General features: G+C 34.0%; 2 protein-coding genes across 2 annotated transcripts in view; both read left to right on the top strand.

The window, feature by feature from the left end:
• Positions 1-4,412: 4,412 nt before the first annotated feature.
• On the top strand, positions 4,413-4,859 carry LOC110027052 (auxin-responsive protein SAUR40-like). Its single transcript, XM_020728322.1, has one exon. It carries the CDS (start codon positions 4,413-4,415, stop codon positions 4,857-4,859), a length of 447 nt encoding a protein of 148 aa, XP_020583981.1.
• Positions 4,860-12,840: 7,981 nt separating this feature from the next.
• The window catches only part of LOC110027040 (beta-ureidopropionase), a 3,683-nt gene continuing 978 nt past the window's right edge, over positions 12,841-15,545 (top strand). The window contains exons 1-4 of the mRNA XM_020728303.1: positions 12,841-13,103; positions 14,691-14,798; positions 15,025-15,213; positions 15,285-15,512. Of these exons, the coding sequence (XP_020583962.1) occupies positions 12,948-13,103; positions 14,691-14,798; positions 15,025-15,213; positions 15,285-15,512 (681 nt within the window). The 5' untranslated portion in view covers positions 12,841-12,947. The remainder of the gene's footprint in view (positions 13,104-14,690; positions 14,799-15,024; positions 15,214-15,284; positions 15,513-15,545) is intronic.

Here is a 15,545-nt window from a genome sequence, read left to right as displayed (position 1 = left end):
AATCATCTAGAACCCCAATTTTAGTGAAATTGCAGTCCAGATGACTGAGTTGACGAGATGGACATAATGACACTAAAATTGGTCCAATTAGAGTGAAATCAAGAATAGATCAAGCCATTTAACCATTTTTGAAGGCTTTGGGTGCCCAATTAGAAGATCAAACATATTTCAAATCTAAAAAACTTATAGTCAAATCGAGCTTCTCAAAGAGATGAGTTCAACGAGCCCAAGATCACTTAATTTTGTTGTCATTAAGTCACTCACATGTTCATAAAATATCATATGATCAATAGAATATCTTTACATTGTCTGATGGAGTGGTCCAGACTCCTTCCTTATCTGCAAGGAGACCTCTCGTAGACTCTAAAAATAGAGCAGTGCCCCCTTTCATGAAGAGGGACCAAGACCTTGAACCAGAAAAGATCTGAGCATGGAGGAGGATCACGAGATGGAGTAGAATTTCAGATCATTTTTGCATTGAAGTTCTAGCGAACGCTTCCCGCTCCAGCAGCCACGAACCATCGTTGAACACTGCTTGTTGGCCACCATCGACCATCATCAACCACTCCTTATTCATTGCAATGAAGCTTTGTGCATATTCAAGATGTCAATTGTGGAGTAACAAAGCGCTGTGCTAAGTATCCACAGACGTTGCAGAATAATAAAGCATCCTCCATAACAAATAGATATTAAAAAGGAATTTGACAATGTTAATAGTTAAATATCAATTTATCTTTGATAGGATGGCTAGCTTGGGCTTTCTTTGAAACCTTATCTAGTGGATTAAAGCTTGTGTTTCTAACATTTGTTTCTTTGTCATTTTAAATAGTGAAATGAAATGTTTCTTCAGTTTTTCTGGTATGAGACAAGGGTGCCCTATCACCTTATCTTTTTGTCATCGTGATCTAAATTTTGTTGAGGCTTTATCACCTTGTCGTATGAGACAAAGGTGCCCCTATCACCTTATCGTGATCTAAATTTTGTTGAGGCCTTAATCTACACAATCTTGACGCCATTAAGATGATGTGTGAATCCAAATTAATCTTGAGGCATTTTAATTCTAATTCTGTTAAACAAATGGTATATTGACTTCTATGATTCTTTATAAGTCAAGCATATAAGTCATATTTATACTTTTTGGAAAGATTTAAGTCAAGTGACTGTTAAAATTTAAATTTTCTTATAGCTTCAAATTAATCATAATTATAATCTTCTCTTCATTTTTTATTCTTGGATAAATGATCATTCTCTCTTGGAGAGTTCTGGTTACAATATATTCAGTTGCTTTGATTGACCTCCTTTTTACAACCTAGTGATGTTATGCATAATGATAGCAATTTTCTTGCCTTTGGAAAGGCTTAACCTTGTATACTCAAAAAGCACAATTACAAATTCTTATATGAAAATTTTCCCTTCGTGAATTTGTGCAATTACATTTGGTATAAGGGTTATTCTACTAAATTTTTTGTCAATGTTTCGAAAATTTTATGTAATGGACTTAAAAGTTGTAATATTTTGATGGTTAGAGACATTGTGGTGAATTTTCTTTGTGTCTTTTATCCTACTCATAATGAGACACAAAATAACTTATTTTTAATGCTACTCTGCTCATGTGCTGTTAAAAAGATGTATTTGTAACTGCAGCTTCTTTATATTAAGTGCAAATATGCAGCATATTCTTTCTTTTTTTGAGTCTCTTGTCATGACTGTTAGTAAGAATTTTTTCTTACTAATTGTCCATATAACGACTCATTGCATTTGAAAGGAAAGTAACAACAAAATTTTTAGGAATTCATGGATGGCTTTCGATGCATTGATTCAGGACATACATTTGGCTATCAAATTAAATAGCGGGAAAAAGAAATTTAAAGTTAATATTCCTGCTCATATTAAGGATCTTTACAACATTTTATTTCCCCTTCTTCTTCTTATTTTTTCTTAAAAAATTCTTCATATGTTGAGTTTACTATTATATCTTAAAAGTAATTGGGTGATTCTGATTTTTTTTCGAAATATATCGGTTGATTGGTTGGTTGTTACAGCTTAGATTATGAAAAATTTTGGTTTTCTTCTTCTCTTTATTATCCTGTCTAGATAATTTTGTTATTGAATTGACACTATACTTTTGGTCTTACTGATAATGCACTTTATTGACCTATGATGATTACCAAAGATGACTCAAGGACTCAATCATTTTTTAGTATCAAAAAATCCTTAAGTGGATGCTATTATAATATCAAATTTGATGATTTGGTTGCTCCTTGACTTGAAAGGAGTCCTTAAGTTCTTATGGGCAGGGTTTCAGAACTCTTCTTTCTTCTCTAGGGATCTTTTTTTGGCAATAGTTATATAGGTAGTTTTGACAATATATTTGGTTGTTTTTCTTGTGAAGATATATGAGGATTCAATATTATTTCAAGGAAATTTTTAGTAGGATTGCAAACAAACCAAACCGAGTCAGTCAAACAGGGTTGTGTGCGAGCTCGAGCTCAAATCAAACTTTTGAGGTTGTGTTCTAGCTTGAGCTTGTTTATAAAATTTGTGTTGGAGCCGAGCTCGAGGTCTAATCGAGTTTTGTTTTTATGTTCAAGGTTAGTTCATTTTTGAGTTTGGTTATTGTTTGTTTCATATGATGATAATCAAGTCATTGCCGATGAGATTAAAAAGTAAATTATTAAGCTATTTTGTTTTTTATCCAAACAATATTTATTAAGAAAATTAAAATTAGTCTTATCACATTTTTATTTTCCAATCAAATAAGACTTATTGAACAAAATAATGGGTAGTAATTCTAATCAAAAGAGCCTTCTTTATCAAGCTTAGAGATGAGCTACTTGTTGAACTTAAAAAATAAATTAGTTTTTTTTTAATGAATGAGATATTAAATGAATAATTAAAATATACATATAAATTGACAAAAAAAAAATATAAAAAACAAGTAAACAAATTAGTTTTATATTATTTTATGCACTCTAAATTAAAACTTTAACTTAATTTAATTTAATTTAAATGAATTTTAAATTAAGTTTTAATTGAGCTTATTCACACTCATAAATTAAGTTTTAACTGACTTTAATCATAAGCGTTAAATTGATCTTTTTTATAAATTTTAAAAAAAATTATTTATCGAGCATATTAACGAGCTAATTCATGACCTTTAAATGATATTATTTGTGAATAAAATTGAATCGGACGAGATGTTCAAACTTATTTATTTAACAATTGAGTATTTGTAAAAATATCCAAACTTATTTAGTTAGTTAACCAATAAAAATACCTTGTCAAAAATATCATTTAGGAACAGCTTATCAAAGACTCGATTCATTTATTTTCTATTTTTTATGTTTTTTTTTCTCATTTTAATACATGTGGTGTGGCTCATATTTCCATGTATAAGTGTTGTCCGCACGCTCATTCGTACGGTTTGTTAGTCAGAGGCAAAGGAATACCTATCCAATTGTCTCAGTTCCGAGTCGTCATATATGAGACAATTGGATCGATATTCCGTTGCCTCCGACTAACAATATCTGCATTCTCATTCGTATCGTCTGTTCTTGATGTCAAATGAGATAATGAAGTCATTATCGAGCAGATTAAAAAGTAATTTAATTTAATATAAAATAATTTTGAGTAAAACTTTAATTAAGCTTATTCACGAATTTAAACTAAGTTTTACTCGATTTTATTCATAAGCCTTAAATAGATCTTATTTATGAAATTTAAATGAAACTATTCATCAAACATGTTTATGTTAATGAGATTTTTTCATGAACTTTAAATGATAATGTTCATAAACGTAAATGAATCAAACAAAGACATTCAAGCATGTTCAGTTAACAAATGGAGCATTTATAAAAGTATTCAGACTTATTCAATTAGCCAATCAAACGAAAGAACGAGCTTTCATCGAGCCTACTTACAAGTAAATATTCAAAACTCGGTCCATTTGTAGCCCTAACTGCAGGGATTCAAGGCGAATATGAGAAGATGAGGGACGAGAAATTGACGAGAAAATGACAAAATAACAAATGTCCAGATTTTAAAAACTCTATATTTAAACATTTAAATTAAAAAAAAAAACTTATGCAGCGGACCCCACACAATGGATAAATTATTGTTGCAAATGAAAATTTTATAGAATAAGCGTGAGATAAGTCTTATTATTTCCGGTGCGATGCATGCAAAATCTCCAATAAATGACCGAATAAACAAATCCTGCAAAGACTCGGTGTACGTAGACCCAGACCGTACGGCCGACCGTCCTCCTTATAATAGCTTCTTCCCTCCCCCTTCTCCATCACTCCAAAAGCAGGCCAAGATAAGCTTCTGATGCACATGCACAAATCCTGCAAAGACTCGGTGTACGTAGACAGAGTTCTACGTATCCGGCGGCGGCTGGTTCAAGGTTGGGGATGGATGCCCTCCGGCCGGTCGACACATTACAGCCTCCTCGAACCGGCTCGTTCCCCGTTCCGCGAGACAGAATGCGGCTCAACGATGGGATCGGAGCGGTTCTCGCTGTGGGGCCGATATTTCAAATGCAGGCTGGGCTTAAGATGCCGGAGCCGATTGTCGGCGGCGAGGGAGAGAAGCGGCCGCCGAAGGGACACTTGGTGGTTTATGTGGGCGGCGGGGAAATGGGGAAGGTGGGGTCGCCGCCGCAGCGGTGCGTTGTGCCTGTGGTTTATTTTAACCATCCGCTTTTCGCAGAATTGCTTAGGGAGGTTGAGGAGGAGTTCGGGTTTGGCCATGTTGGAGGAATCACAATCCCCTGCTCTGTTTCACGGTTCGAGCGGGTGAAGGAACGAATCGCCGGCGACACCTCCCGCCAGGGGAGGTCCGTTTGGGGCAGCTTATAAGTGCGGGATGTTTGGTTCGCGCGTTTCACCAGCTTATCCGAAACTGCGTTTGAGTTTTTACACTAAACGCAAGCTGCGGGTCAAACCATCCAGTCGGCCCGCAGGCCGCGTTTCAGGATAAGCAGCTTATCCTGAAACGCATAAGCTGCCCCAAACATATCTTTAATTTATTAAAGGAGAGGCGTGCGGCGTGGAGGCAACCACGGTCTAGCATGCCCATTTATTATATTTTTTTGACAAAAAAAAAACGATTATATCATTTTTAGCACGTGGATTTAAATCCTTCGGCAACGTGCGAAGCGTGGCCACTTGAAAGGTATAAAAATAAATAAATAAATAAGACTAAAACCTAATATGAGACGAAATATTTTCTTTAAAGCTGGTGCATGAGTCCACTAGAATGAAAAAAAAAAAAAAATAGTTAGCTGAAGTAGGTGCACCTAAAAGATCTATTTTGAATTTTATTTACTTTCATTTTTATTTGTTAAAATATATTTCATTAATTTATTTTGTTTAGATATGTATTCACTTTTACAATAACTCGAGCTATTTTTAAAACACCTAAAATTGATCATTTCGAGTAATTTTAAAACCACTCAATTCATTCGCTAACTGACGAGCCAAACACGAATATTTTTTTTGTTTGATATAATATATATTTTTAAAAAATTTAACTGACAGCAAAACTATAAAGATTTATAATCAATTAAAATTATGGATTAAAAAAATAAAATATATATATATTAAATTATATTTAAATGGTGTGTTAATATAAACAAAAGATCTAAATCTTGCTCCAACCCTTAACACGACAGTGATATTTTTTAAGAAGTCGGACATGAGCTGAGCCTAGGGTGGCTCGTGTTCGACTCGTTTGTGATATTCACAATTTCATCTTATAAGAGTTTTTTCCTTAATTTTGATTAAATTTAATCATAAGTTAGTATATATGAATAAAGTCTCAAATTTATGATTTCTGGCGTAAAGGCCGAATGTTTCTACTTTATTTTAATAATGTGAAAATAATCCATGGCCTTTTAATCATTTCCGAAAGGAGCTTTTTAATGTTTGCATTCATGGATTCATTTAATTACATCGTTGTCTTCTGCTTGTGTCATATTTTTTTATATATTCTTATTTTTAATATAAAAGGAGTAAGAAATTTTGACTATAAATGATGAAAGAAATAATTTAAAACTTAAATACATACCCTATCTTTTTGAAAAATAAATTAAATATCAACGCATGCATTACGTCAACCCATAAGGTATTGACTTCTACGTCGACAAGTTTTAGTAGTTACACACTTGTACTTTTAAGTTCTTTGTAAATTATGCTATATAAAAGTTGTTGATGTGTGTTAGAAAAGTCACGACTTTAGAGTAGTACATTGTCGTCTTAGCATGATACAAATATTCAACATATACTCAGAAGAGAGAAGGATAATTAGTAATGACACGAAAAGTTTTTACCTGGAAATCTCATAAAGAGAAAATCACGGTGTCTGACCTAGTTTAAGAGTTTTACTTTAAGTGATGATTACAGCTGCAACGACTTCTCTCACAGGCAAGAAAATGTTAGAAGATCTCCCAAGTTACAAAATTGACGTGAAGATGAACTTTTTTGCAAAAAACGGGCGGCGGCTGATAACAATCAGCGACAGCCGACAAGTGGTTGTCACTGCAGTCGGTGGTGGTCAACATAAGTCAACAACAGTTAGCGATGCTCAACAACAGCAAGAGGGGGTCGACGGCGGTTGATTATGCTCGACGACAGCTGGAGTTGTGTTAGATTTCAGCTACTTCTCAAAGCTTCAAGCTCTTCTTCGGTTTCAAGTTTTCTCCCTTCTATGAGAGGGGTGAGGTTATATTTATAGAGTTCTGAGTACAGTTAATGCAAGATTATGAATCACTTTGATCAGACGACTTAGATGGTCGATCAAACATCATTTGATGAGCATTTGAGTGTCTTAATGATATCAGAATTGAGTAATCTTATGTTATTTGGATTTATCTTGCCAAGACACTCGATTTGACTATAAACTCGTTAGAAATGACATTCTTTTGACATTTAAAATGTGTTCATAAAACTTTCAAAAAAGGTGTAATTGCTTGATTTGATTCGGATTGGATCAATTTTGGTAACATTGGGTTCTTGTCATCGATCCGGTCAGTTTGACACTAAGTTTGTTGAAATTGGAGTTATGGATTATCGAAATTTGAAAGTTTAGGGTTTCAATTATGTTAAATAGAAAGATAATAAATGCATATTGAAAGATTCTTGCTCAAAAAGTCGCATGGAGATCTATATCATGCCTCCATATTTAGATGTTAAAGATTTAAGATTTGTTAGAGTCGTGTCAATTATGTTAAATAGAAAGATAATAAATGCATATTTATGAGATATAATCATATATTTATTTAACTATTTGAGGAATATTTACATAAATAATACACAACTCATCTGTATTTACATATCCAACACTTATATTTTAATTTTTATGCATATATCATTTTATTTATGCATGAAAATATATTTTTTATTTTATTTTAATTAAAGTGATGATATTTGTTATGTGAAATTAAATTTTTAGGCCGTGATACTTAGTAAAAAGTAATTAAAATTAATCTTGATTTCTTAAGAATAAATCAATTTATTTAAGAAAAATAGATGCAAATAATTACAAAAACACAAATTAAATAGTTTTTTTCAATTAACAAACAAAAACAAAATATCGTCATCCGTTTAATGCATAGAGGAGCGCTTATTCTATGTGGACACAGCACACAGACTTGCGTGCGGTGTCCAATTAAAACATGACACGTGTAAATGCGGCCCCAAAGTAAAAAAATTAAAATTTTATTTTCTTACTGCGCAGCCCGGCTCGAGTCCGGCCCAAGCACCTAAAAATTAAACTGTGCGCCTTATCAAGACGTCAGATCATCATTCCAGAAAACTAAACGTCGCCCGAGCGTAGAGCACTGTCATTCAGTAATCGTTTAGGGTTTTGGATTGCTTTCTTGAATCAGAAAAGCTTAGGGTTTTGTGTTGTTATTCGCCAGTCGAAGTAAAGTTGTGATTTCTCCTTACCAAGATGGAATTTGAGCTCAGGCAGACGGATACCGAAGAGAGTCTTTTGAGAATGGAGACCGAATAGCCGTTGATAATGGAAAATGAAGAGCATTTGAAAATGGAAACTGATGAGCGCAAGAAGAACGAAGCGAACGAGCGTAAGAAGAAGGAAAACCAAGATAGTTCATCCAGATAATTTTTATTTTGTGGTTCTACTTTCATTGACATGTCTATGTTAACATGGTGTAGAAATTCATTCATATAGTATTCAGAATAGATACTTCAATGAATGATATTTTTGTTTATCTAAAAGCCCAAAAACCAAATCACTCAGGTATTTAGCTCAAATTTACTGTTTTAGGATAATATTTGAGTAGTATTTGAGTAATATTTGACAGTAGTCTGAACTAAATATCACAAATTCACTCAATATTATCATAATAATACCAGAATTATACCAGAATAAAATCTGAATTTTAATAATAATAGCGAACTAACACCACATAACACTACCGAAATATTACCTGAATATTTCCTAAATAATACTATATTAATACCTGAGTAATACATGAATAAGATTGAATCAAACTTTAATTTTAATAATAATATCAAACTAACACCACATAACACCACCGAAATAATACTAGAATAATACCTAAATAATACTATAATTATTCTATTTATAATACCTAATTTTTTTTAATAATAGCAACTAACACCAAATAACACCACGAAAATAATATCATAATATCACCTAAATAATTCTATAAAAAATTTCTGAGTGATATTATAATAATGCTTAAATATTACCAGAATAACCTCAAAATAAAACATGTCTACTTAACTCGCTTACCCTAAAAACCTTAACAAAGAGTAAATAACATTGAAATAACAACTTAATAATGACTATACGTCCCCAAATATTTTTTTGCATTATTTTGTTTTATGTAGGTTTGTGAACGCAAGACACATGAGTTGTAGATGTCGGTCATCCATAGTGAGATACGTGCTCGATAAGGACAAGCTTGTCATATTTGAAGACAACATGAATGAGCTGAAAATGATGAGAAAATGATGAATGTTGATCCAGTTTTTTGCGCTCTCACCTTATCCCCAAGACAATTTCTTAACACTGCAAATATTGCAGTGTTGACAACTATAAATCACAAAAGATCCTCCTTTGCTTAATCAAAGCAGGAAAACATCAGAAAACAATTTTAATTTAGCTCAATTCTCACTGCTTTGGAGCTCCACAAATTAAATCATTAACATGAAAGGATTCTATATCCATTAACCAAATTTATGGCATATAATAGAGGATTTAGAGCAAAGAGTTTACCACAAATTTGAGCTCGCCCCATCTGCATCCATGGCCTCAGGTAGGAGAAAAAAAATAGGGATTTTCGGATCTCTGTAGGTGCTCACCGGCGGGGAGATATGGAGGCAAGGAAATAGGCTAGCAGCGTCGATGATGAGGGAAGAGATCCAGCGGCTCGGGACGTCGGCATGGGAGGAGATCCGGCAGTTTGGCTGCTCGGGGTGTGGCGCTCAGGGAAAAGAGGGAGAGAAGGTCGGCGTTCGTCGGGGAGGGGGACGCCGCCAGCAGCTCCGGTGAGTTCGCCAGGGTCGACCGACCGTCGGCCGAAGGGGGAGCGAGGCTAGGTTTATCGCAAAGGAGGGGATGGCAGCGCTGGTCTCGTGATAGATAAAGGAGAAACGGGTAGAAATGACGTAGGTTTATAAGGGATAATATATAATAATTATAATATTATATAATATCCTTAATACATTTTTAGCTTGTATACGTCATCACAACGAAGTGGATGTACTTCCTGGCTAAAATCAATGTTCCGGACGCATTGACACAGTCTGTTTCATCATCTAGAGTCATCCAGACCACTTTTTTTACTACCGTGCCCAAAACGATAATTTTCACATATTCACCCTTATACGCAAAGCCGTAGCGAAGTGAACATCCTCCATAGCTGAAATCGACGTTCCGAACTCATTCACGTGGTCCATTTCATCCTCCGGGCTAACGATAGCGTCAATTTGAGTCATTCGCACGCAACACGACGAATGATATTCGTCGACCCGATTGAAATCGTTCGACGTGCCAAATGTCGACCGTCCTTCGTCTAAGCGAAAGCCAAAGCCTAACAAAATGATCCCAACTAGGTGCCCCTCAACACGTGCCAAAAAGATCTCGAGTGGGTGTCTGAACTATCAGATATTACAGTCAGGCCGTAGACTATCCCGAGTCATACAGGTGGACACCCTACACTCAAGACATCAAAAATTGATGCCAACAAGACCACCGTAATAATATATAATTATAAAAGATCTTTGTTATATTCTCATGATTAAGCACCCTTAAAGTGTGAGCATATAATAAACTCATCATTTCAAATTTTTTGCAATTGCATGTAATTTCAGAATTATTTTTGTCGACTTTAATAATCCAGGGTCTGTCTGTGTGATCATTATCTAAATTTATAATGTAAAATTTTAAATCTTCGATGGCTGAACACTCCACAGCAAGTCCACACAAACCATGAAACAACTCTATTTCAAATATTGAATATAACTCATCGTATAAACTAAAGCACCTTGCCTCAACATGGGACTACTTTTTACAACGGGAATAATTACAAATTGTTCATATTTAAAATCTTCATCATTCTCATTTATTCACCAAGATTTCATGACATTTTTAAGGCTAAAAAAACTTTCAGTAAGGGTACTTGTTGGCTTGGAGGCACAATGACATATCTTATTTGTAGACTCGCTTCTTTGCATTGATAAGATCCTCATCCCAAATATTTCCTTATTGAATATTGTTGACCACTTATGTCCGATATTGTACAAACTATTCAACCAAGCATTCTCGTGTAGATTTCCTAGCTCAATCATTGTACACCATGTTTCTTCAAACTCCTCCTCGAAGTTGCATCTACCCATGCATTTATAAAAAAACTCATTGACTCTCTTGGTGCTCACACTATAATGAACTTTTGAAGACAATTTCTTATAAATATGTCATTAGCATAATCTATATCTGGTGTGCGGCTGACACTCTTCAATTGCTCTGGTCATTGCTTGATCCTGGTCAATGAATATTGTTCTCGGGTGATTGTTATCTATTATCCAGATAAATGAATTGAATAATCACTTGAATGAGTCAACTTTTTCATCTGACAAAAAATCAACTCCAAATAGAACATTCTGTCAGTGGTGGTTTACACTGAAAATAGGAGCACAACATAAATTGTATTTATTTAGTCTATAACTTGTATCAAATATTATGACATCCTCAAACCAATCGTGATCAAGTTTGTATATCCCATCACTTCAAAAGAAATTCAACAAACTACCAGACTCATCAATTTGGGTGTCTCATGCAAACATCGTATCCTCAGCTTGTCTCTCAGTGAACAATCGTAGTAGAGAATTAGTGTCCTCATATTCAATTTTAACTCTTCTCTTTCTTTGTATGAGATTATAAGCATCCCTCTTCGTGCAATCAAGATTCTCCACTCCCCAAATTCTGTAGCAAGAAAACTAAATGCATCGCTTGTTTTAATCCCAGATTGTGTCATCAATATGAGCAATTTTACATTGATATCACTCATTTTTCGGCTAGAACACAATAGATGTTTGTCATCGTCCGCCGCCAAATGATGGTTATAACTTTCTATAAATTTCTTAACCGACCAGTTATCTTCAACATTGATGACGTATCGGATCATGGCTAGACAACTAGTCCTTGTGTCCCCTTTTCTAAACTTCACCATCACATTGTTATTCAATTCTTTTTTGAAATCAATTTTACCACAAATGAAATCATTTGTCTTAATTCTTTTTGAATTCGCCAAAAACCCACGTGATCCTTTCGCACAGTGAATCCAATTTGGTGTGCATATGCACAATAATGTTCATAGGCTTCATTCTTTTAATGGACCATTGCGCAAAGCAACCTATCCACAATTGGATCAATGCACACACAAGCTAGGGGAACTGCAAACTTCAACATACAATTATTGGAATGACAAAAATAACGCTTCAACAAAACCAATTAATAAATCAAATAAGACTAGTATAAAACGATACAAAAATAATATCATAATACATAATACCACCATAATAATATAGAAATAATACTATAATAGCATAAATGTATAGTTCAAAGCTAATAATACAAAAATAATACCATAATACCACCAATAATAACACCAAAATAACACTTATTACAATGACAACATAATACTCCAATAAAACAATTAATTAGATCCAATAACACTAGTATAACCCCATGATAAAACCGAAATAACACCCAACTAACCTTATTAAAAAATCAGGACAAAAATAACCACAATATTAAAAGGATAATACTATTAACAGTCAACATAAAATTCCAATTAAACTGGGTAATTAAAACCAATATTACAACTATAACACTATAATAATATCTAAATAATGTCATGTCCACCCTCCAACATAACAGTAACGTTGCTATCAAATAGTACATTAATCACACCAGAATAACTCCGTAATATTATCATCATGACGACATTAATAGCACCAGTAAATACAGAGAAATAATTTCACATGCTGAATTTTTCCTGCCGCAGCTAATAAACTCAACTCATTGACATCATTCTCCCAATCATTTTGTGATTAAATCAACATTTCTTGGTTTAGAGAGAATTTCATAAGGTGACTTGCCCTAGATGTTGAATATGAATTCAAATGGAAAAAGAAAATAATTGAAAAAAATATCTAAATCTTAAATTGAAATGAGACTAAATATTCTTTTTTTCTAATTTGACGGAATACAAAATGACAAAAAGTTCAATTTAGCTTTTGGATGCTTCGAGTTTTTCTTCTTATTATTTTAATATTGGGCCGACAATTTAACATGTGCATCTCCCAATCGGAAAGAATTGCACATTTCCCATTTCTGCAGCCGTCCTCCGGCTCTCTTCTACTGCTGGCCGATCTGAGATCGGAGAAAGTATGGAAGCCGATCTCAATAGCGATCAAGCAGAGAATACGAATGGAGAGGTGGCGGCAGAGAGGGATTCGGCACAAACAGTACCGGAGGGATCTATCCATGGCTTTGACTCTCTGCATCGCCTCCTCGAGGCCTCCCTAAAGCCTGAAATCTTCCAGGTTTCTTCCAAACATTGAAATTCTGTTATTCTCTTATATTTTTATTCCTTTCGAGTTTTCTTGCAGCCTGAAGTTGATTGAATCGGCTTAAATCGTATAGCTTGTCGCGATTGGGATTAGCGCTTTACCCTAAAATAGAAGTTTAACAATTTGTTTTATATGTTTTCTCTTTTGTGAAGTCATTTACTGGATGTCAATCTTGGTGATCTGATTGGCTGATGAAAATGAATGATTTTGCGAATCTAAGACTCTTAGACGGCAGGCGTGTTATACGTGGTATCATTAGTTAAATTACTTATATTGAATTTTGTTATAGTCCACCGTGAACATAGTGTAATCAGCTCATGTACAGGTAAAAAAATTAATATCTTGTGGCAATTTCTATGTCATCTTGAAATTACATACTCATTGTTGATACACCATAAAAAAGTATAATTTTTTTATTTATCTGGCTTGAATTTTATTGCAATTTTTAGATCCTGAAATCCAAAATTTTTGTGTCAGAAACTTCAAGAATTAATCCTGAGATGGTTCGAACAACTTTTTTCAGTAATTCTTTAGTCAATGCAGTATAATTTTATGAAACAAGCTCGATGATAACAAGAATGTTTGGATGAAAGTTCAAATGGAGTTAAATCAATACTAAAAAGCATATTAAAAAAACTTTTTGAATCCATTTGAGGGTCAAACTTATTCTAATTTTTTCATGATTATTGTCAAAAAAGGTGTGTTTATACAAAGCATCTTATAGGGATTCATTAATGCAACAGTATGTTCACAAAACATAAAATGATTGAGAGAGATTTTTTTCGGGTGATAGAGCAGCTATATTTTGATGCAATTGGCCAAAATATCAAGTTAACAAATTAATAAATAAACTATGTTCATACATAATTAAGCTCTTTTAGCATATGATGAACTTAAAAAAATTTTAGAGCTTTGATTGCCATTTGGAACCCTGATCAACTATTTTTAGGGTCCTCTTTTCCAGACACTAACACCATCATTAGCTATCATTCATTAATTGATGAAGATAATTGTCATCACTTGTTCTTCGATAGCCCCCGACAACCATTGTTATGTTATCTGTTATTTCTTGTTATGCGTTGTCATGGATTGACGCTGATATCCATTGTTGTCCACCATAGATACTCATCAGCTCTACCATCTTCCAATGCTATCTTTGTAGTATATATTCCTTAAAATTCAAATTTGCAATCCCCTCTTCCTCCAACCATTCGAAAGGGTGGATTTTTGTAAGGTTCAACGTAGATGGTGAAACTATTTCTATATGGCTAGGTCTTGTATTTTTTCTTTTCCGGATTTTTCACATAAAAAATGTTGCATTTTTGGCATGTTGTGGGTTGTTTTATTTTGTAGGTGGAATCTTTGTATGTCGCTTAGACCTAAAAGCTCTTCTTATACAATCACAAATATTCTGCCTTGCAAAAATCACAAGGATGTCAAGCTTTAAAAGAATGTTTGGTATTTATTTTGATGATGGCATGATGTCAAGCTTCAAAAGAATAGTTGCTATTTGGTTTGATTAAAATAACCCTTACACAAACTGTTTATGCAAATTTGCAGGAAGTGAGTCGCATGTTGGTGGGATTGAACTGTGGGAAACCTCTTGACCGCATTCTTCTGCCTGAGGCTGCTTCCTCTCTGTCCACTAAACATGATTTCGATTTGCAGGTAAGTAGGATCATGTTCTTCCGTCGTTCTCTTTTGTTGATTTTGTTACTAAAATGTTATGAAATAGTTACTGTTAGGCTTGAAAAGATGGAACAGTTGAGAAGTAGCTTCATTGTATTAATAACTCACCTCAATGGTTACCTGTGTAATGCTTTCATAAAAACCACCTTTCAAAAAAAAAAAATTCCATATATCCATATTTCATTTTAACTATGTATATATGCAGGCCTTCGGCTTCCGTGCTGACAAAGAGGCACTAAGGCAATCTCGAATTGTTCGTGTAGGCATAATCCAAAATTCCATTGTACTTCCTACTACTGCACCTTTTAATGAACAGAAAAAGGCCATCATGCAAAAAGTAAAATCTATGATCGATGCAGCTGGTGCTTTTGGTGTCAACATCATATGCTTACAAGTATGTTCTGAAAATGTTAAAAAGATTTGAAATTCCTAGTCAAGATTTACAAAGTTTTATTATGAGTGCAGGAAGCATGGATGATGCCATTTGCCTTTTGCACGAGAGAGAAGAGATGGTGTGAATTTGCAGAACCAATTGATGGAGAAAGCACGCAGTTTCTTCAAGGTCTTGCTCGAAAGTACAACATGGTGATAGTGAGCCCAATTCTTGAAAGGGATGTTAGGCATGGAGAAGTTCTCTGGAATACGGTTGTGATAATAGGAAACCATGGCAACATCATCGGCATACATCGAAAGGTAAAGAATGATGCTCCACCTTTTTAGTTTTCA

This window comes from Phalaenopsis equestris, unplaced genomic scaffold (genome assembly GCF_001263595.1).
Source record: "Phalaenopsis equestris unplaced genomic scaffold, ASM126359v1 Scaffold000413, whole genome shotgun sequence".
Lineage (NCBI taxonomy): Eukaryota > Viridiplantae > Streptophyta > Magnoliopsida > Asparagales > Orchidaceae > Phalaenopsis > Phalaenopsis equestris.
The sequence above is the reverse complement of the archived record's forward strand: the minus strand, read 5'-3'. Positions and strand labels throughout refer to the sequence as shown.

Excerpts from the sequence above, each read along its gene's own strand:
- LOC110027052 (XM_020728322.1), top strand. The coding sequence starts at position 4,413 with ATGGATGCCCTCCGGCCGGTCGACACATTACAGCCTCCTCGAACCGGC.